Source organism: Nuphar pumila, chromosome 1 (assembly GCF_984573655.1).
Source record: "Nuphar pumila chromosome 1, dmNupPumi1.hap1.1, whole genome shotgun sequence".
NCBI classification, from domain to species: Eukaryota; Viridiplantae; Streptophyta; class Magnoliopsida; order Nymphaeales; family Nymphaeaceae; genus Nuphar; species Nuphar pumila.
In genome coordinates, this window is record NC_143249.1 from 18,738,283 (window position 1) to 18,762,717 (window position 24,435).

The 24,435-nt window shown below is 37.4% G+C and overlaps 1 protein-coding gene across 4 annotated transcripts in view; it reads left to right on the plus strand.

Annotated features, from left to right (window-relative positions):
• The window catches only part of LOC149848214 (protein RRC1-like), a 68,616-nt gene that overhangs the window by 30,632 nt on the left and 13,549 nt on the right, over positions 1 to 24,435 (plus strand). For all 4 annotated transcript variants that reach the window (XR_016427020.1, XM_089984044.1, XM_089984120.1 and 1 more), the window contains 6 exons: positions 6,225 to 6,294; positions 9,838 to 9,975; positions 12,840 to 12,959; positions 13,064 to 13,229; positions 13,863 to 13,975; positions 14,117 to 14,188. Coding sequence is in view for 3 of the 4 variants with exons in the window: in XM_089984044.1 (XP_089840170.1) it covers positions 6,225 to 6,294; positions 9,838 to 9,975; positions 12,840 to 12,959; positions 13,064 to 13,229; positions 13,863 to 13,975; positions 14,117 to 14,188 (679 nt within the window). In the remaining variant the exon portion in view is untranslated. The remainder of the gene's footprint in view (positions 1 to 6,224; positions 6,295 to 9,837; positions 9,976 to 12,839; positions 12,960 to 13,063; positions 13,230 to 13,862; positions 13,976 to 14,116; positions 14,189 to 24,435) is intronic.

Genomic DNA, 24,435 nt, shown 5'->3' on the forward strand with positions numbered 1-24,435 from the left:
TCGAAAGAGGTGTGAAAAAAAACCCTAAGCCTCTCTTTCATGTTTTTATTTCATGACTTTTTGAAATTTCCCATTTTACCCTTAATGAAAAAAATCTCTTTAAAAAAAGGGTAAAATGGTAAAATGAATAATGCCTACCCCTTTAATGGGGTACGCGTACCCCTTTAAACGGGGTCATGCTTCATGTCATAAGCCTGCGCTTCCCCGTGCATTTTGGAAGTATCGCGTTTCGCGCTTCCAAAGCGCGTATCAGGGAAACACACTTCCCCTATAGTAGCGGCGCTTCCGGTAAGTCTGGTCTAGACACAGTTAGAACAGAGTCATCCTTAACTTTTGGAGTCTTTTTTCTAAGTCTATTTTCCTTCATAGTGAGTTTTTCGATAATATCAACTATAGAAGGAATTTTTTCACGGTGTAAAAGGGTCGAGTTGGTGGATTCAAACTCCGACCTCAAACCATTCACGAATAGATAGAAATGTTTCATATTGAGTTGCTTGGCGAAACTCGATATCTTCGGCACAATGCCATTTGGGTTCAAGAAGAGCCAATTCTTCCCAAAGTTTGGACAACTCATTGAAATATTGTCGAATGGTTTTATCTTTTTGAGTCATTGTCTGAACTTTGTCTTGTAAATTGCAAACATGTGCAATATCTTTAAGGAAATACATATTTTTAAGGTATTCCCAAACCTTATCGGCATGCTCGAACTTAGCAAGACTAGAGCATTTTTTAATGTCTACGCTATTAATTTGCCATGACATAATTTTTGCATGCCCTATCCTTCGCTCTTTCCATTTCTTTTCATAAGTGGCTAAAGCCTTGTTCTTCTCTCCTTTCGTTAGAGGAAGTTCTTTATCACCCTCCATCTTAGTGAGAGATAGTTTAGGTTTCGAATCGGAACCATCCACTATACCCCATAACCCTTTTCGCCAAATGTGGTGCTTCATAATTGAAGCCCACATTACATAATTAATATTATTTAGCTTCATGGGTATGATGGTGATCTTATCATTGTCATCCATCTTTTACAAGGATGAGAAAGGAGTAGACGAGAGAAGAGAAAGAGAAAAGAGTATAAGAGAGAGGATGAATATAAATTTTTGTAGCAAAAGTTTCTTCATAGACTCCTCTCTTCAAATGAATCTTCTTGAGCTACGAACAAGGTGATGAAACACCTTTTGTAAGTGAGGCACAGAAAACAAGGTGAAAGTTCTTCAAGATCTAGGATCTCCACGACTTTGATACCATGTAACGAAATTGTGGTCTTTCCACAAAGCATACAAATCTCTCAAAAGAATGTCTATTAAAGACACTTCAAACAAAACCCATAAAAGGGTATAAATGGAAGAACACAAATAAAATAAATAAATCTTTATTCATAACAAAAATGCTTAAGAAGCATTGATACATTTGTTGAAGGGGATCCCCCTATTTATAATGAATGGAAAAGAAGCGGGAGAGCTCATTTTGAGCTTGAGCTCTCCCGTAGAGTCGTTGGACCCCCCGTCCAGCGGTTCTAATTATAGCCGATGTAGTCAAGTTTCAACTAGGAACTCGACTAGTTTATTAATCTAGTTCAAAATGAACTAGATTCCAAAAGGTGAAAAATAAAGAAAGGAAAATAATAAAAGAAAATATTATATATATATATATATATATTACAGTTTGCATTTTAACAGTGTGGTCTTGATGGGAGCCTGTGTATTAGCCAGATGACTTGGTTAATGAAGCCCTAATAACATGATGGTGGTGGTTGCTTTTGTTCAAGGTTACTTGTGGTGTGGTATAGATTGGGTGTCAGATAACTGGTGTTTTAGCAATAAATGGAGGTCGACCTTTTTTTTTGTATTTTGGCAAAATATAAGGACAGAGTTTGGATGATGTTTGATTGTTGAAGAAGAAATAGATTTATGGGGTGATTCATGCCCATTATATCCCTTGCAGCTTTGGTCCTAAGGGTGTCATATTCAGCTCCTTCAAGTATCTTGCACAGTAGCTGATTGTTGGCTGGTAAATGGGTTTTGGCATGTAAATCGTAGGACGGATCTCATGGATCCAGAATTGTCTAAATGGTGGAATTAATGTCAATCACTGGGGATCAGTTACTTGATGATGGAGGGTGAGTTATTATTCTATTAGTTGGCCTTGGCCATGTACTTTGATTGGTTTTGCAATAAATTCACTTTACCTATCTCAGCTTGAACTGTTGGTATAACCCTTATGCTTATCTTAGCTTGAGCTGCTGATACATCCTTATACCATCTTAGCACGGAGGGTGAGTTATTATTCTATTGATCATGAATTTTGATTGGTTTTGCAATAAATTCACTACCTCAGCTTGAACTGTTGGTACAACCCTTGTGCCCATGTTAGCTTGAACTGTTGGTATATCCCTTATACCCATCTTAGTTGGAAGTCTGGAACTACTGGTAAACCCTTTTCAAGGGAAGCTATTTAGGTGCCTAGATTGAACCTGAGGACGAGAATATTTGCGTGGATGATATCTTTAAACTCTGCTCCCTTTGTACAATACTCGAAGGATGGTCATAGTTGGAGATTCTAAAGCATGGATTCAAACAAGTTATGGACAGTCTATATTTGTATTAGCACAATGTCCATTATTTCGGTCAATGTGGTGGCTGGTTGGTAACTTCGAAAGAATAGGCAAGGAGTTGCTCTCAATCTATTTCTAGGTCATGATTTGATTGAAATATCATGCTGCAAGTTGGTAGCACTTCCATTTATGCATATGAATTTCTTGTCTTCCTCATAGTATGTTTATAACTTTATACTTTATGCAAGGTTATTTTGTACCTCATTTTTGGTTTTTCTTCTCTACTTTATCTCTATGGATCATGGGTTCCAACTTGCTTATAGAAGGGTTTGAGAAGTCTTTGGGGTTTTCATTGATGCTTGGTTTAGTTGGTCCAGATCCCCCCCCCCCCCCCCCCCCCCCCTATCAGTTGTTGGATTCTGTTTGTTGTTTAAACCATAGTTACAAATATCAACAATCTTTTGAATTGGGATAACATTTGCTACCCCATGGGTAAGGGACCCCAAGTTAGAACTCATAGGGGGAGGTTGTTTTGACCAAATCTGACCTCATTGATGTGTTCAACATGGTCAAAATAGTTGAAATCAACACTTGAAACATAGTTTTTGGATATAAAAACATGTTTTTTTGAGGTTTGAAAATTTGGTACATTGTAGGCCGTTGATTTTTCAATCCTTTATGTAGATCACATCTGGAGTGTCAGATGTGTAAAAAAACTGAAAAAATGAAACTGTCACATTTTTCCACTAGGGGGTTCCTTTAAAAACTCGTGGAAAATATACACCAAACAGTCAACTTTTTTTTCCACTTTTACCTCTCTCTCTCTGCCGCCTGTGCATGTGGGGGAGACACTTTTTACACGAGATAAAGGGGAGGCTCTCATTTTTATAACGTGTGTTAGGGACTTCCTTCACACCCTGATTGTTATGATACTATTCACATGTCAATAATGTTACACCTCATGCCCATGGCACACCTCTTTCGCTTTTTCCTGTCCCATCCAAGGTAATATATTTCTCTCTCAAATATGTGTTTTATTGGCCTATACTCTCTCTCAAATGTGTCATGTTTTTATTTTTTTTACTTACCAAAATTTTCTTGAGAACTTATTTTTTGAAAATATCCCAATAACCATATTTATGACTATGGTTTAAACCATGGTTGCCAGTCGAGGAAGCGGGAGCTGGAAGCGATATGGGAAGCGGGAGCGGGAGGCGAGGCACTTTCAAAAATTTAGGAAACGGGAAGCGTGGGACGACTTAGAAGTGAATCACGAACCGTTTCGGAAGCGACCTAGGAAGCGAGGGGGAAGCGAAAAAGAAGAAGAAAAAAATTAAAAAATGAGAAAAAAAATGAAAAAAGAGGGAAGCGTGTTTCCCATAAAAGGGAAACACGCTTCCCAAAAAAAGGGATGCTTTCACACATGTTTCGGAAGCGCGACATTTCGCGCTTCCGAAACACGTATCGGGGAAGCGCGCTTCCCCTACTGTATAGGCGTTTTCGGTAACTCTGGTTTAAACCGATGCTCTGCTCTTGGTTGAACCTAGATCAAAGTAAATGAGTCAAACCACAGGTACTGCCTAAACATGCTTGGATTTGGACCTTTAAACCAATCTTGAATGCTTTGAGTTGGATCTAGGTCAATCTGGATTTTGTATTGCATGACAGGTTTGGATCTAGACGAAATATGGTCCTGGGATTGGAATTTGTTCGTGTCATCACAAGATATTATTTTGGGATACCCCCCCCCCCCCCCCCCCACAAAAAAAAAAAAAAAAAAAGAAAGAAAGAAAGAAAAAGGTGATTTTGGAAAAATGTTGTCTACTTTCGTTACTGCTGTAGTACCTGGTAGAAACCACTAGTTTTTGAACTTGTTCTGGATGTTTTGTGGATCAAGCCCAGCAGATTTGATTTGCATGGTTTATTTAGGAAAAAGTTAAAAACCATGTTTGGTTATCCGATTATGATGTGTAAGTCGGTTTTCTTAAGTTCATAAAATAACAAGGGCCCTCAATGGACGATTAAAAGATCATGTTTTTATATGAAAACACCTTGATCTTAAGAGTGATCATAATAAAGAGAACATGTTGTACGCATCTGTAGGGTTATATTAATCAGGTAACACTGACATCTATGCTTTTTTGCTATTACTGCGTCAAACTATCAACAGTTGCCTATATTTTCCCTATGAATTTAGATTTGTTTCAACCCATAGTTCTTGCAAGAACTTAAAAGTAAGTGGTTTTCTCAAACATCTCATATAAATCTTTTGACTTCTAAACACTGAAAAATTAATGATTTTTTTGAAAATATTGTGATAATATTACGAAATAAATATATGTTAAGTGTATTTTCAATTTATTGCGATACTTTACTTATTCTATTGTTGGAGAAAACCTTTAAAATGTGATAAATAAAAAATATCATGATATTTGGCAACTTTTTAACCATTTAAACTTTCAAATTTTGACCATTTTCTTTTTAAATACATTATGACTGTTAAAGCCTTTTAGCTTGTGTAGAACTTCTAGTATGATATCGTGCTTCTATGAACTTAGGTGCTCATATAGAGAGGAAAGTCATCCATGCAATAGTTGATCATATCCCCTTTTTTAGGGGTTTTTCCTTATCTGGATATTAATTAGTCTATAGAGTATTGCATAAATGGATTGATCCCAAAAGACTATTGTTTTAAGAAGTGAGCTAACAATGCCCAATTTGGATTCTGGAATTTGTACAGCAGTTAGTCTGAGCTTGTGGCCCAGCTTTGGAAGGGACATGCTGGATCTGGGATTCTGGACATTGACGATCTATCCTTGAAGGATAATTCTTATTTGGTCTCAGATCCTATTATTTTCTGAGATGTATAAAAGATAAGATTCGGAACGAGGAGATACGTAAGAAGGTAGGTGTTGCACCCATTGAAAATAAGATGCGAGAGAATCGTTTACGGTGGTTTGGACATATTCGGCGAAGGCCTAATGATGCTCCTGTTAGAAGGTTGGCGAAATGGGAAAATATATTAGTTAAAAGAGGTTGGGGTAGGCCTAGGAAGACTTGGATGGAGATGATAGGAAAGGATATGAATGCTTTGAACCTCACCGAGGACATGGCATTGGATAGAAATGATTGGAGGAATAGGATTCATGTGGAAGACCCAAAATGAATTTCTTTTTTGGTTCATATCGCTGACCCCAATTGTTTTGGGATGAAGGCGTAGTTGTTGTTGTATGTACAAATTTGTTTATCTTGTTTCTTAGTATTCCTGACACTGTTTGCCCTTGGACACTTGTGTTTTTTCTCCAATGAAGGTTATGCTTCCCTTCCAAAAGAAAAGTGGTAAGTTATTCATATTTTCCATTAGAAGTGTCAAAAATGGAAAGTATAGCTTGCTTTTCCTTACCAATTGAGAGTTTGATCACATTATAATTTGTTCATCTATGCTGTGTTTTTATCTCCAATAGTATTTTGTTTGAACTGTGCAGTGTTTTTTCTCTTCCATTGGATTGTTTGATTACCAAATTGCAATAATGAATATCTTTCTCGTGTTTTACTATTTTTACAATAGTTGAAAGCAAAGTATTTCTGTATAAAAAAATGGTCCTTTCTTTCTATTTGAAGCTCATCATTCAGTGTCACTTTTCCCCTTGTTTTCATTCTATTTTTGCAGATATGTACCTTCTTTTGTGCCAGTTGGTTTGGCTGATTCACTCAGTAAAGGAAAAGAATCAGAGAAGAAGGTCTGTCGTTGTGTTGATCTGTTTTTTTATTTAGTCTTGTCTGACCTGTGCATGTATCGTCCCTTGGATGGAAATATCTTAGTAATTGTGAAGCTTTGTGTAAGGGCACATAAGAAAATTAATACACTGCTATGACGAACCTTTTGTTAAGTTAGATAACCCTGCAAAGGCATTTCTTTTTTTCCATAACAGACTCCCCTTACCCAGGCTATGTCATGTCGCCCTTGGTACTAGTACTGGGTACTCTTGGGTAAGGGTCAGCTTGGTGATTGTTAGTTAATCATATATCGTTGACTGGCAGTTTATAACCTCATATGTAGAAGATTTTGTTATTATAGTGTAATTGTACATTTTTTTAATCCATATAAATTTATGTGTACATATGTATATGTATAATATAATATTATAGCCATACCTTTGTACTCACGTTGTACCTTTTGTACATGTGGTGTACCTCATACCTGCACCTGTACCTAGATGACATGGTTTCATTTTTAATAAGGTTGTGAACAAATCCACTTGCATATGCAAATGATGTCGTTCTGTAAATCTTTTGATATTTGGACGACACAAATGATTATCTAATTTAATTACTTTGGTTTTAATGAAGTACATAAATGATGCATCTTATTGTAGATTTAACCTTTTGTTTTTCTTTTGATGAGATTTTTTTTTCTTAGTTACTAGGTATTTTGTATTGATGATAAGTTGACACTGTTTTTAGCTGACAAGAAAGGTGTTCTACTGCATCGAACACTGAGTTTGTTTCCGTGTGCCATACACATCCAATGACAAACAAGGGTTGAAACACAACTCACTTAAATGGTGTTACTTGATCTTTGTTTTTTACTAGGTTCCCCCTTACTTCCTCTAATATGTTAATTTCTTACTTTGTCCTTTTTTTAACAGTCCAGACATCCTCCTTTACATGCCTCTAACTGTGTGCTCTATTTCCTTGTCATTTTTTTAGTGGTTTGTGTTAAATTGTATATATGCATATATATGTAGATACATATGTATATGTATTATGTACATATATATATATATACATATGTATTCTATATATACATATATATATATATATATATATATATTAATGTAACTATAGGCTAGTTTTTAGTTACATTCTTTTTCTTTTTTGGTTCTATTTGAACTAGTCAACTTAATGTTGACTAGTCAAATAGGGACGTTGGGGCTTATCCAACGGCTCTAAATATGAGACTCCCATGTATATAAATAAGGGTGAACCCCCTCTCTCAAGGTATGCTTCTTGCATGTGTTTGACATTAATAAAACATTATTTTTTATATATTTTATGAGCCTCTTGTGCGTGCCCCTTTTGTGGGTTTGTGAGTGAGCCTATTTGTGGCTCTTTGTGTGTTCACTTCGATGACTTGGTGAACCTTGTTGTGGCTCTTTTGTGTGTCCACTTTGGTGATTTGGTGGACTTTGTTGGAAGCTCTCAATTTTTTACAGTTTGTACTCTTAATTTCTGACTATTTAGGTCTTTGGATCGTCTTTATCCAGTGGATGAATGACCATGTTTCATACTACATATCAAGGGCTTTTTTCTGCCTTTTGACTTGTGGTTTTCTCAATCATATTATCTTGATTTGTAGAAGAGCTCATACACTGCAATATCTATATTGCTACTTAAAGACTGATGATGGACAATTATAAGCAAAATTGTAGCCGTGTTATACCTTTGATTTTTTAATGACCTGAGGTGTGTTGCGGGTGTAGATGCCTTTTTTATATATGTTAAAAAAATTTCATGCTTAGAAAAAGTGCCCGTCAACCACATCTCTTTCATTACTTGAAAACATCTAACTTGATCCCATTTTGATACTTTCTAACCTGACCACATGTAAAGATGATTCCTTGCTTCTTTAATTATATTGTGGCTCTACAAGGTCTATTTTAATCATGACATTCTTCATATTCTCATAAGCATTGAAGTTGCATCATGGAGTTCTTAAGGTCTTTAGGCATAGGGTTTTCCTTCATAATTTTAAGTTTCATCTCGTCTTGTCCACTTATTTAGTTCTATATCATTTGCAAGCAATATACACCACTTGGAATCATCTATGACAGGTGGTCACTGGGTTGGATAGTCTGACACATGACTGGCTTGGCTCGATGGATGGGCAGGGCCTAGGGCTTTTTTTTATTAGGGGTGCATTGGACTAGATGAGAACTGATCCTCCACCTGTCTGGCTAATTATCTGGTCAGGTCATGTTGAGCTAGTGGCCACTGACAGTAACCCAGTATGAATTCAGAAAATACAATAATATATGTGAATTGTATTCAAGTGCGTTGGACTGGGTTCTGACCCCAGTTTGCCTGATTGTCCTGCCTAGCAGGTCAAGTGGGCAGGCCTCATACGAATATCATGACTAAACCTGATAACCTTCAGGCCTGGACCTGGCCTGCAATTACTAGACTGGCTTTTATCAAGTTTGAATCATCCAAAATCACCAGGTCAAGTCTTATGAGTCTTGGCTGGGCCTGATGTAGATTCCTATCTATTTGTTGTCTGATATAAACACCAAACAAGTAGGGTTTTAGGACTGTAATCTAATTGACTAGTTGGTTGCATCTCCATAACTAGTTCCTAAACTTGTTTCGATGTTGATGCATCTATATAGAATAATCTCAACGTGTTGATTCAAGACGCCTTTCTTATTTTAAGGCTTCTGTTGGTGGAACAAAAAAATTATTCCGAACTTTTTATGAGCTTCTTCCTTTCCCCTTTGGTTAAGGGCTTCTCTGTTTTACTGCAATGGTAACATTTCATAAACTGGCAAACATGTATGTTCTAGAACAAGGAGACATCCACTTCAGGTTTTGGACTTTGTTTTGAAAGTACTGAATTGGTCTCCCACGTACTCTCTGTTTTTCATTCCTTAAGAAACTATAGCCCAAGGAGGATATCCTTCTTGAATAGCCAGTTCAGGTAGCTTATAGTTATGATGGTTTCATCACGCGGAAACAAGTGTCATCCATCATTTGTAGCCTCCACAACTTGGTTTGAAAGGGTGAGACTGTCAGATCTTGATGGACTCCTGAAAACATTGCTTAGCTCTCTATTAACAGACACAAAGGAGATGCGACATTGTTCTTATATCCAGGATTATGTTCTTTACCAATTGTAAGTGGGAATAGACTTCCCTCACTCTAGTACCTCATGGTTGTTTTGCTTTTTCACATTTCTTTAGGTCTGACAAACATGCTGCTAACTTCAATAAAGCTTTCTTTTTTGATATTCAAACAAAATAACGCTGTATTTTCTGTGTTTTGACAAAGATGTTATTCTGTATGTTCAGAATCTTCAATTAAAGAACCGTGGCTGTTACTAGAATTACTAGAAAAGCAGAACTTATAATTGATTACTCACTAATAAATTGTGCATTCACCAATCAATCTAACAAAAAAGCTATAAAATTCAATGAAGAATGATCTTTGTCCAACTTTTAAACTAAGTTCTTCTCCTCTAGATCTTTTTTTTTTATAGTTTTTTATAGATGTATCTTTTTCTGCAGAAAGAAGAGAAACCAAGGGAGAAAGAGAGGGGAAAATTGAGGAACATAGATAATTTTATGGAAGAGTTGAAGATGGAGCAAGAGATGAGAGAGAAACGTAATCAAGAGCGTGAAGGACGTCAAAATGACAGCTCTGCTGTAAGCAGCTATATTGCCTCAGTACTTATCAGTACAATTCTAGTGTCACGTGTAGAGCTGCATATTGCCGGATTTGAGCTGATACTGGGCTGTTCAAAGCTTGGTTTGTTTGCCATGAGCTGTATTTAGGCTTGGATTGAGCTTGACCTGAGCTTGAACTGCATTCTTCAAGCTCAGATTGAGTCGAGCTCGAGCTGCAATATTTTAGTTAAAACAATATATGTTTTAAAGCATTTTGAAATGAAAAGGGGGCACCATTCAAACCCTCCACCTCTCTTGGCTGAAGCTCAAGCTCAGCTCTTATAACTAAGCAATCTTCAGTTGAGCTTGGCTTATTCATTAAACAAACTGAGCTTAACCAAGTATTGCCAAGCTCAACCAGGCTTTTCATGAACAGCTCGGTTCATTATGTAGCCCTAGTTACACATGCTGTATATATTTTTTTATCATATGTTTCCTTCCTGTGTCCTAGTTGCCATTTATAATGGCTTTATTCCCTATTAGATTAAACGGGGATTGGTTTATTTCGTTTTTATTCATGAATCATAAGAGATCTTATTTGATGGCTGTATATCTCTTCAGATTTTTGTTTGCATAAGAAAGAAATCTTTTTTAGAAATGCAGTTTTTGTCATTATCTACATATATATAATGCGTGTGTGTGCACATGGTTTAGTATTTATTTGTACAACGTGTACAGTTGATTGCTTTTGCCCTTCTGAAGCTGAAAGTGTGTCAGAAATTGTCATCATAGACACAATTATTGGCAGTATTTGAATCTATGAGAAAATAACATAAAAAGTTCTACAGCCAGGAAATAAATCACTTAAATTGTGATATATTCTAGACATCGCTTTCATCTAATTTACATTAATGTATCATGGATCTTCTAAAAACCATGAAATAAAATCATCTTGCATTTTGAATATAAGAAATCTATGGGGTAAATTTTTCAAAACTATACCCTCCTTTATAATGTTGAGTTAAATGCATAAAGCTTCTTCAAAAATGCTCATTGAAAAGGTAGGGAGCACCTTTCTTTATAATAGGGCAGGACTGTAATGAAATATGCGGAAAATACAGAGGGCCTCTAAGGGCTTACAAGATCCTAAACATAAAGTGCACATGCACATACACAAGTCCAAGTGTATTCAAGACTTCAAATAACTAAAGAGAGGACACAAGAATGTAAAAAAATATTCATCTTATTAAGCATGAATGCTTAAGAGAAGCATTAACATTACTGAGAACTAATCCCTTTATATACAAAAGGAACAAGACATAAGGCCATTGGGAGCTCCCATAGGAGTCATTGGGAGCAACCGTTGGGACCATAGAGCCCTACACAACATAAAAAGGGTAAAAATAAAGGAAAAAATACAAAATTGTCCCTAATGGATAGCATCTATTACAATAAGAATAAAAGATGTAGGCTATTTACCTATTACAATGATAAATACATATATATAATGTATACTATGTCACATAGGTGCGGGTACGGGTGCGGATGTGATGATGCGGCACTTTAAAAAAACTTGGGTGCGGGGAGGGTATATATATATATATAATTTTTAACAGTTTTAAGTTGACACTATGTGTATGTGTGTGCATTTATGTATATATATATATAATATAGATTAAAATGGACTTGATTAGGGTTAACTGAATCTACTTTTGGATAGAAATGGACCTCAGTGTGGTTGACTTCACCTAATACAAAGGAAGCTGTGTCCAAGTGTCACACCCGCCTGGGTACGGGTGTGATGCAGGTGCGGTGCCCTTTTAGAAGAATCTGTGTGACATAGAATTTATATATACAAATAAAAGCAATAACTTTTGCAATAATATGAGATTTAATCAATAAGAACCAAAATGGTCACAATCAATAACAGTAGAGCCATCACTTAACAAAAATCGATACGATCATCCAATAAAGAATAAAGGCCAAGTAAGCAATTGAGTGATACAACTCACTCACAAAACCATAGATCAAATAACCGTCAGTTAAAGCCAAACACTGACAATCTAAACTGACAAAAAATCGGGGTGCACATAACTCACCCCAATAAACATCTCTGTTTCAACAAAAGTAACATAGATCCAGAGACCAATCAACTATCAATCAATCTCAAGATAAGTTTCAACACGACACTCATAAATAAGATGACTTAAGGTTCACACATAACTCACCTCAACGGCTAAATCTGGCTCCGCAACATTGAGGTACACAAGAAACAAAAGAATGGTACAACACACTCATAGAACCAGAGGTCAATCGACCGTCAGTTAGAGCCAAATTATTTGACAATCTATACTGACAAGAAGACAAAGGTGCACTCATAACTCACCTCAACAACTAACTCTGGTTCCACAGTAGAAGTGCATACAACTCACCTCGATAAGGCCAAACAAATAATAATGGATGTATCAAAAGAAGAGTGATAGACTTATAAAGCCGTATAAAGATGCAAAAATTTCAAGTCAAGTGAAATCCTCAGTAAATTTTAGTTAAAGTATGCAATAAATGCAATTATAGAGCCTTCAATCACGCCTATTTTGTTATCAATAAGTCGTCTCTCTCTCTCAAAACATGAATACTATCATATTTTCCATTTTTTTGTATATATTCTTTATTTTTTGTTTAATTTGTATAGATATTTTCCCTATTTTCCCTTAGAATAACTCTTTTTTTCAGTCTCAGTATTCTCCCTTGTCGAGAAAAACTGGTAGACGATATTTGTCACGTTGGTTTATAATGCCTTTTATTTTTCATGTTTTTTTAAAACAAAAGATGGTCATGTCATTGTTTATTCATTTTTGAAAGATCCATGACATTGCAACATACCAACTCTGCTGAATTGGCAGCCAATTAGCCGCTTTGATGAACTACCTGATGAATTTGATCCTACTGGGAAGTTTCCTGGCTCTTTTGATGATGGGGATCCACAAACAACAAATCTATATGTTGGTAATCTTTCACCCAAGGTAACTGAGTACTCTTTCATTTCAGGGGGTTACCTTAAAAGAATTGCAGGGAAATTTCATGTTTTCCTTCTCTAATCACATTGTATTGTCCTGTATCACCTTAGGTGGATGAGAATTTTCTTCTACGGACATTTGGTAGGTTTGGCCCTATTGCTAGTGTCAAGATAATGTGGCCTCGAACAGAGGAAGAGAAGAGACGTCAGCGAAACTGTGGCTTTGTTGCTTTCATGAACAGAGCTGATGGCCAGGCTGCCAAAGATGAGATGCAAGGTACCAAAAGTTCCTAGTTTTTTCAAGTATTGGCCTCATGTTTATGTTCCTTTTTGCGTATTTAAAATTTTACTTGGTTTTAAGGCAATATTCCTGAAATATATCTGTTCCCTCATTGTAATCTGTCAATACACCCCTGACCATATTCTTAATTTCACAGATGTCTTTGCAGTGCTGAATGCATTTTATGCTTTATCTGTTCATGCTGTTAATGTCAATCTTCTGATTCATGTTGCATATGTGCATGTGGGTTGAGCTTGTGTCTGTTAATGCTAGTTCCCTGAGAAGTGTTGGTATACATGTACATTTCAATTTCTTGGAAAAAGTTATTAAAGTGAGGATAGTAGTTTTTCATGTACCATTTTTTTTGGTCATATGTTTTCTGTCTTGTATATGTTTCGGTTTTGTGAATTTCAGTCTGTTCAGTGCATGAGATACAACTTTTGCAATATATAGTGCTGAAGATGTGTTCTGTTGTTTTGGTTTTGTGAGTTTCTGTCCCTCTGGTGCATGTTGTGCAACTTTTGCAACATTATAGCAGCTTATTTTTGTAATTCTTTCATGTTTGCTGTCGATGAATTATGCCTACCAAGTATGTACTTATATGTTTTTAATACTTTTTTTCTGTACCAGGTGTAGTGGTTTATGAGTATGAATTAAAGATAGGGTGGGGAAAATCCGTGTCATTGCCAGCACAAGCACTTCCTGCTCCTCCACCAGGGCACATGGCTATCAGAAGCAAAGAGGTTGGTGAAGCTTTAGTACCATTGCAATGAAAAATTTCCTCTTTTCCTTTCTTATCTGTGATTGCCTTCCCTAACAAGGACAAAAATAGCTAAGATTCCTTTCTTCTTTTATGGAACCTTACATAGTACAAACTTTGGCAGGGTGCCACTGTGATATTGTCAGGTCCTGAAGGTCCTGCTGTTGCTTCTGTGACAAACCAAAACTCGGAGTTGGTATGATGACATTCCTTTTCTCAATTAAATGTTGGAGCTGTTGCGTTGGATTTAGCCGAATGTTATCATGCATTTTTGTGGTATACCATATACATTTCTATACCGAGTCCAGTTGAATACTGTCTCCAACTGCAAATGTTTCTGGAGGATTTAACAGTACTTTTCTCGTATTCCTGTCCAATTTTGGACATGAAACATTTCAAACATGTTTGTTACCCATCAGGAACTGTGAAACTATTTCTTAAATTGAAACATCGTGTATACAAAGGAGGGGAAATCAGGAACTATGAAACTATTTCTTAAATTGAAACATTGCGTATAAAAAGGAGGTGAAATCAGTGTTTTGGTTATAAACAGGGAGCTTAAGTATAGTATCCATTTCTTGTGGACACGTGGTTGCACAACAGATTCAAGTTTGAAAATGAAGTTTCTTGTTTATGTTTTATGCATGCAATCATAGACACGAAAGAGACACTTCCAGCTTGTTACTTAAATTTAGTATGCCTTATGTTTGTTGTTGCGGATCCAACTATTTAATCATCAATGCTTCTCAAGTAGTTTTCATGACGACATTTCTATGTTTGCCTGAACTCTTCATTTTTATTTCATCCTGTTATTGGATTTTTTTATTGCATTACAGATATTAAACAATATTCATGACAGACATGCATTTAGATGTACCTAGGATTGCAATGTTGTGCACATGATATTGCAATATTGGTCCATGGCTTCAATATTAGCATGTCAAATATCTTTTCTTTACATATTGTATATGTTGAAAGTTCTTTCTAGGTGAAAATACTTGGGCTACCTACATATTTGAAGTGCAATGTCATAGTATAGAAGGAATCCCACCTAAATATGGGAGACTACTTACCCCCAGCTTGTTACTTGGTTCTATTATTGCTTATGTTGTTGTGCATCCAACTCTTCAATCCATCAATTCTTTCAAAGTTGTTTTGCGAGAGTGCAGTAGCTGAATGCATCATTGGCTTATGCTCTGACCCGAGTAGCATGGGGCACATGGTGTCCCATGTGAATCAGCAAGGACCACCTTGCAAGGCTAAATACTCCTGGGTGATCAATAGCAAAGTAGTACTGTGAGGGAGAGGTGGAAAGAACCCCCATCGGGGAATGAAATAGAACATGTCCCAATCTGTGGGAGGATAATTTGGTCTCTGACCTCATGCTTGTTGAAAAATGAGCTGACGACTCACAGGTAGTGGCTTGGTTAAGGGAACCCTGATTCAGACCAGGCATACTATATGTAACTATTATAAATAAATAGTAAGGCCATTGCATTTCGACATATAACTCTGTTGTTGAAGTTTTTTATTGCACTATAGATATTAGTAATACTCATGAAACACATTTAGATGTGCCTAAGTGCCTAAGCATTGCAATGTTGCACACATGACATTGAAAATTTACAATGTTTGTCCATTTGTCTTCAATATTGGCATATATGTTTGAAATATAATGTCATAGTGTGGAAGAAACTCCACCTAAACAAGAGAGACTACCCACCCCTCTCTCTCTCTCTCTTCTTAAAAATAGGAAACTACTTCCCCCTTTTCTCTCCTTTTCTGAAACATTGTGACAATTATAATGTCATAATATGAGAAGAAAAGGTTGTGTAAACCTGCCCAACTTTCAGTCGATCTGCACTGACCATCTTTTTGTTGTATCTGTGTTCAGCTGTGGCTGACATCGACTGGTGCAACCCATTCTCTCTATGTCAAGATTAGACTGGTACTTGCGTGAACGGTTGATGCTGGGTCTCATTTGGTATTTCTTGCGTGACATCCACCGAGAGATGGCCCAACCGTACCATCACAAAAGTGAGAAAAGGTGGGGGAAGGCAGATCTGGCATTGCAATGGCCGATCCATGTCACCCAACGCTAGAGAGGGCTGCAACTGCGCAAAGGGGACATGCTGCTGGTATGCTTTATGCCCAAGACAGAGCTCCAGAAGGCTTACCAATTCCCCTAGCATGCTCCAGCCCTAGGCGTCACCCAAGGAGCACCCTGGGGAGGATGTGGCAATTTGAGAAAGAGCAGAAGGGAGGAAGAAGCTGTATCTAAAAGCAAGATGAAAGCTAATACTCATAAAACGTCTTTCATACCCTTATTAAGGTTCCCTAAGTAAGCTTATATAGACTTCTCACCCTTATTGTATTTGGGTCACCACAAGTCAGGCCTCAGTTCAAGCATAAATTAATCAAAATTGAAAAGCAAAAAGCCAGAAAGAAAGGGCCTAAGGCCCGTTAGCGCCACATGCGCCAATGCCACCCGCGTGGCTGTGCAAAGTGTTGTGGGTCATATCAACTCCACCACACTTCCCAGCCTCTTGTCCATAAGGGGTGAAGTGTGGGTACTTCTTCCTCAATGTATCTTCCCAAACCCATATAGCTGCCTCGGGTCTGCCTTGGTCCCACTCGATGAGGTACTTCCTCCATTTGCGTTCGACTCTCTTCATTCTCTTTATCTTGAGCACCTTAAGGGGTTGGTGTGCTTTCTCACTTGGGGCTTTCACTTCCAACGTGGGAGGATCGCCACAGAAGGACTTCAATCGGCTAACACGGAAGACCGAATGCACTAAACCGGTGGGGGGCAACTTGAGCTGGTAGGCCGATTTCCCAAGTCTCTCTTCAACTTGGTAGAGACCGTATAACTTAGCCAACAACTTGGAGTAAGGTTGCCTGAATAGTGATTTTTGCCCCTTGGGCAACCTCTTAAGGAGCACCCACTCCCCAGTTTGGAACTCTTGATCGCTTCAACCCTTGTTGTATATTTGCTCCATTCATTGTTGGGCCTTGGCGGGGTTCCTCTTGAAGAGATGCATCACCTCATTTCTCGTGCACAATTTCTTGTCAACCTCATAAATAGTGGATCTTCCATGCATATATATGACCCAACTCGGGGGTGGCTGCCCAAAGAGAGCCTCATAGGGAGACATCCATAGAGATAGTGGGCCGACGCCAAGTACTTGCTCCACTTTTTGGGGCGTTCAACTCATGTAGCATCGGAGGTAGGTTTCCATTGAATGGTTGGTGACTTCTGTTTGTCCATCCATTTGGGGATTGTTCGCCGAATTATATCACATACGAATTCCTATGAGAGTGAAATCCAGAATCATTATCACAAACTATGGTGCTAATGAAGGTCGGATCTTTATCACAAACTATGGCACATTCTCCATAAAATCCTCCCCTATCGACTTCACCATTCATGTTTTTGGCAATCTGATGAAATAGTTGGTAAGAGCCTCCACAAAGTCTATGGAGATGTCAACCCACGTCCTCTTCGGAATGGGCAAGGGGGATAAGGTGTTTGGGAGGCTTGGTGGCCTCATACTTGTTGTTGTGGCACACCTAGGTACCTTTGCACGTACTCATTCACATCATGTTTTATGCCTCTTTAATAAAATTGGGACTTGTCCCTCAAGTAGGTCTTGGACATTCCCATATGGCCGAGCCATGGGGGAGTTCTGAAACTCCCTCAACAACTCTGGTATCAACCCGAAATCACGAAACACCCACACACGACCCTTGTAGAGAACAGTCTCCTTGTACCACATGTCGGTTAGGGTCCCTTTTCACCTCACTAATTTCACTATTTTCCTTTTGTTTGTTACATGCTCAACTTATTACATTGGAAGCAACAACAAACAATAGTGAAAAGTTGCACATCTTCTTCATTGCACCTTGAGAACGCATCATACACCACGTTCTCTTTGCCCTTCTTGTATTTGAGTTGGGCAAGCTACTTTTGCTGTGTTAGAGTGAAAATCTGTTGCTCAAGCAAATAGTTGAGACTTTGATGATCCATCTTAACTACGAAGTGGCGCCCCAAGACGTAGGGTCTCCACTTTTCAATGGCATGCACTATGGCCATCATCTCATTGCCGTAAGTAAATGGGCCCTTCTTTGTGTTCAAAAGGACCTTGCTTAGAAAGGCAATCAGGTGGGCTTCTTGGCCAAACACAAATTCCTTGGAGAAATCTGACAAGGCAAGGATGTGTGCTTCACTCATGGCCCACTTGAGGTCTTCAAATGCTTGTTCGGCTTGAGGGGTCGAAGTGAACGACCCCTTCTTGAGCATGGGGTTGAAGCGGGTAACAATGCAACCATATAACCGTATGAACCTCCTATCGTACCTCGTAAAACCCAAAAAACCCCTTATGGGCCGAAAAATACGATACATGATGCTGTCAAAAGTTATATTTCGACCTCTTAGCATACAATTTATGGCCCCTAACCATCCCAAGTACATAAGAAACATGCCCAACATGATCATCAAGACACTTGGAATACACTAAAATATTATCAAAGAAAACATGACCAAACTTATGAAGTACCTAGTAGAAGAGATCATTCATGAGGCGTTGGAATTTTGTGGGAATGTTGGTCAAGCCAAAGGGCATGACAAGGAACTCGTAGTGGCCGTCGTGGGTTCTAAAGGCCATCTTTTCCACATCCCTTTTCGTCTTCAGGATTTGATGATATCCGGCACATAGGTCTAGCTTGATGAAAATAATGGTCCATAGAGCTCATCGAGCAATTCATCGATCATTGATATGGGGTGCTTGTGGTTGACCATAATCTTATTGAGTGCTAGGCAGTCAATGCAAAATCGCCGTGAACCGTCCTTCCTCACAAGGTGCACTGGTGAGAAGAAGGGGCTGGTGTTTGGGCGAATGATGCCACTCTGCAACATCTCTCCCACAAGTTTTTCAATCTCTGCCTTTTGTCCATGTGCATATTGGTAGGGCCTCACACTAGCTGGTTCGCTTCCCGACACCAAGGTTATATGGTGGTCTTGAAATCATGGTGGCAACTTGGCTCTCTAAACACATTAGAGAATCTATCTAGCACATCTTGGATCTCGGGGGAAACCGACTCATGATCACCGTACTCAAGTGGGGCAATGGGTTGCACTACAATATTTTGAGAGCCCCTTGGCTAGGACCTCTATTGTGTTAGGGGGCTTATGGGCCCACAACTGGAATCCCATGTGAATCTCAACAATGTATCATTGCACACTATATAGTTAAAAGTGCTAGGCAGTGCCTAGTCGGTCGACCCCTAAAAATCCTAGTTAGAGATTAGGCAGGACTATGTGGACTGGTCGGTGCCTTAATTAAAAAAAGATGCAAATGAACTGCCAAAATTAGTAATAAATATGTATGCAACATAAAATCAATCAACAATAAGCAACAAACCAAAAAAAAACAAGACGAACACAGAACATTACAAAACCTGCCCAAATATTGAAAACAATTGAATAATCAAAGAAAACAACTATCAACAAATGCCAAATAATTTAAAAATAATCGAAATTCTTAAAATAAAGTGCTAAAACTAACAACAAACATGTATCCAACATAAAATTAAGCAAACATGCTTTGATTTAGCTAAGCAACTAATGCTTCATAAAATCAGAAAAAAAACACATAACATGCTTTGGTAGAATCATAAAATCAGAAAAAAAATCATGCTTAATAAAATAAAATAAAAAATCATATGCCAGGAGAAGAAAATCATGCTTCATAAAAAATCATCACACGCCATAAAGTCAAAAGAAAAATACAGAAAAAAATGAACTCCCGTTCAGCCAAAAAAATAGAAGAAAGACGGGGGAGGAAAAGAAGGAGAAGAGGGGAGGCGGGAGGAAAAGAAGAAGAGGAAGAAAAGGAAACAAAGAAGGAGATGAGAAAAATAGGAAGAAGAAGGGGAGGAAAAGAAGAACATGGGAGGAAAAGAGGTGGAAGAAGAAGAAGAAGAAGAAGAAGAAGAAGAAGAAGAAGGAGGAGGAGGAGGAGGAGAGGAAAAGAAGTGTTAAGTTGTGTATATATATTTTTATTTATAATGATGTAATAGGTAAATACCCATCAAGGGTATTTTGGTCATTTCAGTTTTTGTAATAGGTTGTGCTCATCGGGAGCACATTAGTACTTTTTTACTTTATTATTTTCATTTTGTCCTTTTCTGTTTTTATAGGGACTATTTGATCAAATACCAAATATAGCTGTTGGAACAGTCCAACAACTTTATTGAGGTCTCCCTCTCTCTTGTATGTGTATAAATAGGGGCTTTTATCTTCTTTCATTTTCCAATGCTTCTCTTAAGCATTTATGCTCAATAAGATGAATATTTTTTATGTTTTGAGTTCTATTTAGTTCTTTGATGTCTTGTATGCATTTAGTGTTTGTGTTGTGCCTTTGTGCTCTTGTGTTGTCCCAAGTAGACCTATGGTTGTGCAGATTGCATTGTGCTTTTGAATGCCTTTAGTTGGCTTGTATTTATCTTTCACTCATTTCATTACATGGTATCAGCGCCAAGAAATTCTTTTTGGCATTTTGCCTCTTTTGGGTCTTGAGATTCTTTGGTTTGAGTTCGTGCTTCGTGAAGGATTCATGATTGTTGTGTGACTTGGATTCAAGAGAAATCTTTACCCAGTATGTATCTTATATCTTTAAGTGTTTCTTATGTTATCTATCTCGTGCATTATGCATGAGGAAACCCTCATTTTTCTTATCATTGAAAAGAAAATTTAAATGTTTTAAATTATCGTTGGACTTGTTTTATTAAATATCTTATAAGGTTTATTTGTTTGATTTTGTGAAATTACATATATGCATGTTCTTATGAAATCATGTTTGAATTTTAGTTTTTCAAAACTTCTTTATTTGTTATACATGTATATGATCTTGTATGCTTGAGCATGAATTGTTGGCATTTGGATGCTTTATTTGAACAAGTCATGATTATAAATGTCAAATCATGTTTGTATTTATTATTGAACTTTATTTTGTTCCTTTTTGAAAAATTGTTATATATTTTAAAATAATGGTGTTGTGTGTCTTTCACAAGTATAATCTAAAATGTCTTTCATACCCTTATTAGGGTTCCGGGTCACCACAAGTTGGGCCTCGGATCAAGCATAAATTAATCCAAACCAAAAAGCAAAAAGCCAAAAGACCAAAAAGCCAGAAATAAAGGGCCTAAGGCCTGTTGGCGCCACATGCACCAATGCTACCCTGGTGCCAAGTCGGTTGTGCGAAGTGCTGTGGATCGTATCACCAAAACTTCTTGTCATAACTTTTGATTATATAATGAGCAACAATGACTTCTAGCATAAAATAGATTTTTGAGTTTTAGTTTCTGGAGTTTAGCATTTTCCATCTTAATTTCAAGGGATTTTCTTATTTACATATTTCTTAAATTATATTATCACACATTGTTCTGTTACCTTGGTTTATGTCTCAACGTAACTCTCATGCATCACTTAGTGCCATGACAAAGGGTAGGTCAATCCTCTGATTGAGAATTGCCCAATTTCCTCTTTTTTTCTTGTCACATCTTTTTCTGTTCCCTCTTTTCCTGTCTGTAATCATCTTTCTTATATATATATATATATATATATATATATATATATATATATATATATATGGGTAAACAGGGACTGGCCACACACACACACACACATATGTAAATTGTAGGATAATTTTAGCATTTTCACCGCCTATGAAAATCTCACAAAATGTTTCACAATCTGAGTGATGTTTGTGACACCAATTGTTATCTAACCCATTGACTAGAACGGCATAAATTTTTGACCAAGTCAAGCATTTCACTAATATTGTTGGGCTGAAACCCAGAATTAGGCTTTTGGCAATTAAGCTAGACAGGACGGTAATCATAATTTAGTCCGGAGTCATTTGCTTAATTATGCAATTAAGCACACCTGGATGATTAAACATTTACCTGTTCTCTTCCAAGTTGGGTTGTTCTACTAAATAAGCCTAGTACTATTGCACCCAAGCAAATCAACTCGCACACATACGCTGGACCTAGATATGATCATAATTACTTTTACCATGCTAGGTAGAACAATTGTGCCAAGTCGGCCAATTCTGACCACCTTTAAAAGTTGGATTTGCATTCACATTACATGTGGATTGGACTATGGATCTGGCCTAGATATTAGGATAATGGATTCAGGTCTTCATCAATCTGGACTTGGTAACACTAGATCTAGTAAGATGGGTCAAACACGTGCAAGATACAAGTGACTTCTAGGTAGGGATACAAAATGGTCAGAACTCTGGCCTGTTTCAAACTGGATCTGGTCCATATTTCAGATCCTAAATTCCTAATAATATACAACGAAACCTGGGTTGCTTTCATAACTATTCTGGCTGAGTCAGAATTGAGTAAATGAATGCAGGTCGGAGCTGTGTCTAACCTGAGCTGAAAAATTAGCCAATATCCTCCTCGACACTAGTCTTAGATAGTGAAACTCTATAAGAATTAGAAGACATGTTTTGTGGAGGCATGATATTGTTTGTACTTGAGACAATTACCTTGAAACCAGAGTCAACCTTATAATTAGTCACTTTTTCTGCACACAATAAATTCTTGGTGGGGGGCCATATAGCTTTTCTATTTTTTTTTTTAAATTCTTGGGAGCCATATGAGCTCAAATTTTTTTATTTTTATTTCTTGTGGGGGCCCTGGGCCCCTGCCTGCCTTTGGTTGAGCCCTTGTGGGTAAATACATGGTATTAATGAAGGTATGCAATTATTGAGTAGAAATCACCTTCTTTTCATATTTTTTAGATATTTTTTGTAGATTAGACCCTATGGATGTGATCTATAAGGTTTGTTTTAGTGGGAAATGGGTTTTCAATCATGTGATTGTGACATGTTAGCGGGTTGTTTTTAAGAGCTTCAGAAATCAATGGCCCACTTAATGACTCAATAAATCATATATTGAAAAAGCACATTCCATGTTCTGGCCTAAGGAAACAAACCATGCTAAACACAACTATACAGCTTGCACCTATGATTTTCTGCTCAATAATTTCATAGCTTCATTAGTACCAAAAGTAAACCCTATATATAAAACTTTATTTATTTATTTATTATATTTGTATCGCTGTATCTAATTTTTCAAAGTTTGGTGTGTCCGACACTTCATACCCATGTCTGACAACAATACTGTATGTGCGTCTAGGTGACATAAGTTCTTACATTTAACCTCTTCTTTTTCTAACCCACCTGAAACACCTGCTTAAGTCATGCCTTGTGCCTTAGATGAAGCATTGTTGTGACTTAAAAATTACATTTTTACAAAGTCAAGACAAAGTAGATGGAGTTTGTTTCCCCCGTTTTGGGTTTTTGGTAGCTAGATGATTTGACGAAGGAGAATTGAAAATAGAGTTGGTGCACATGTAACCTCTTCTTTTTTCTTTTCCTTTTATTCTTTACCTTTTTGCACCAAAAGGTACCTTGGGGGTCCCACTCAAATAGACGTTGGGCCCCTCCAACGGTCACATTTGTGACCGTTGGAGGGGCTCCAACGTCTATGAGTAGAGCCCCTCCAAGGCTCCTTTTTGGTTGTTATAAATAGGGGTTCTCCTCTTGTATTTCTCATGGCTTTGGGTCAAAGCCCAAGTGTTCAATAAAGTTTTTATTCTTTTCTTTAAGTGCATTTGTGAGATTGATTGGATTGTGCTTTTGTGCACAAGTGTTCTTAGTGTGCATGTGTGCAATTATCTTTCATCAAGAACATTGGCTCTTGATCATAGTATCTTGTTGAAGATACTTTCACATGGTATCAAAGCAAGGTTGGAGAAAGAAGATCGAGTGGACTCTCACAATTTTTTGGTGTCTCGAAAAATGTGCCCTCAATTTTTTGGCGATTGGAGTGGATTCGCTTATTCAACCAATATTTTGGAGGCCTCTTCTATCAAGAAAAATCTAAAACGCTCTTGTGATACATTACTTTTCCTCTTATTTCTCCTCTCTAATGGGTGAAAAAGACTCCCATTTCTCGCTCGGTTTCAAACTTAATGGTTCCAATTATCATGTATGAGCCGGAAACATGGAGACTTATATTAAAGGAAAATGGCTATGTCCAAGGCTCAATTCCGAAACCGGAGCCTAAAATCACTTTGATGGAGAGAGGAGAAATAGAGATCCTTGAAGAAGAAGAAAGAGCTAAGGCACTTGAAGACTATAGCAAGAAGCATGAAGAATGAGAGATGAGGAACTTTAAAATTCTCATGGATTTTTTCATATGTTGAGACAAGAATTAATGCCAACATTATAAAGTTCAAGAAAGCCTCTCAAGCGTGACAATACTTTGGAAAAATATACACTTCAAGGGATTTGTCTCACAAATATTACCTTCAAAAAAAGGCCTTGACCCTTCAACAAAATGAAATGACTATTAAAGAGT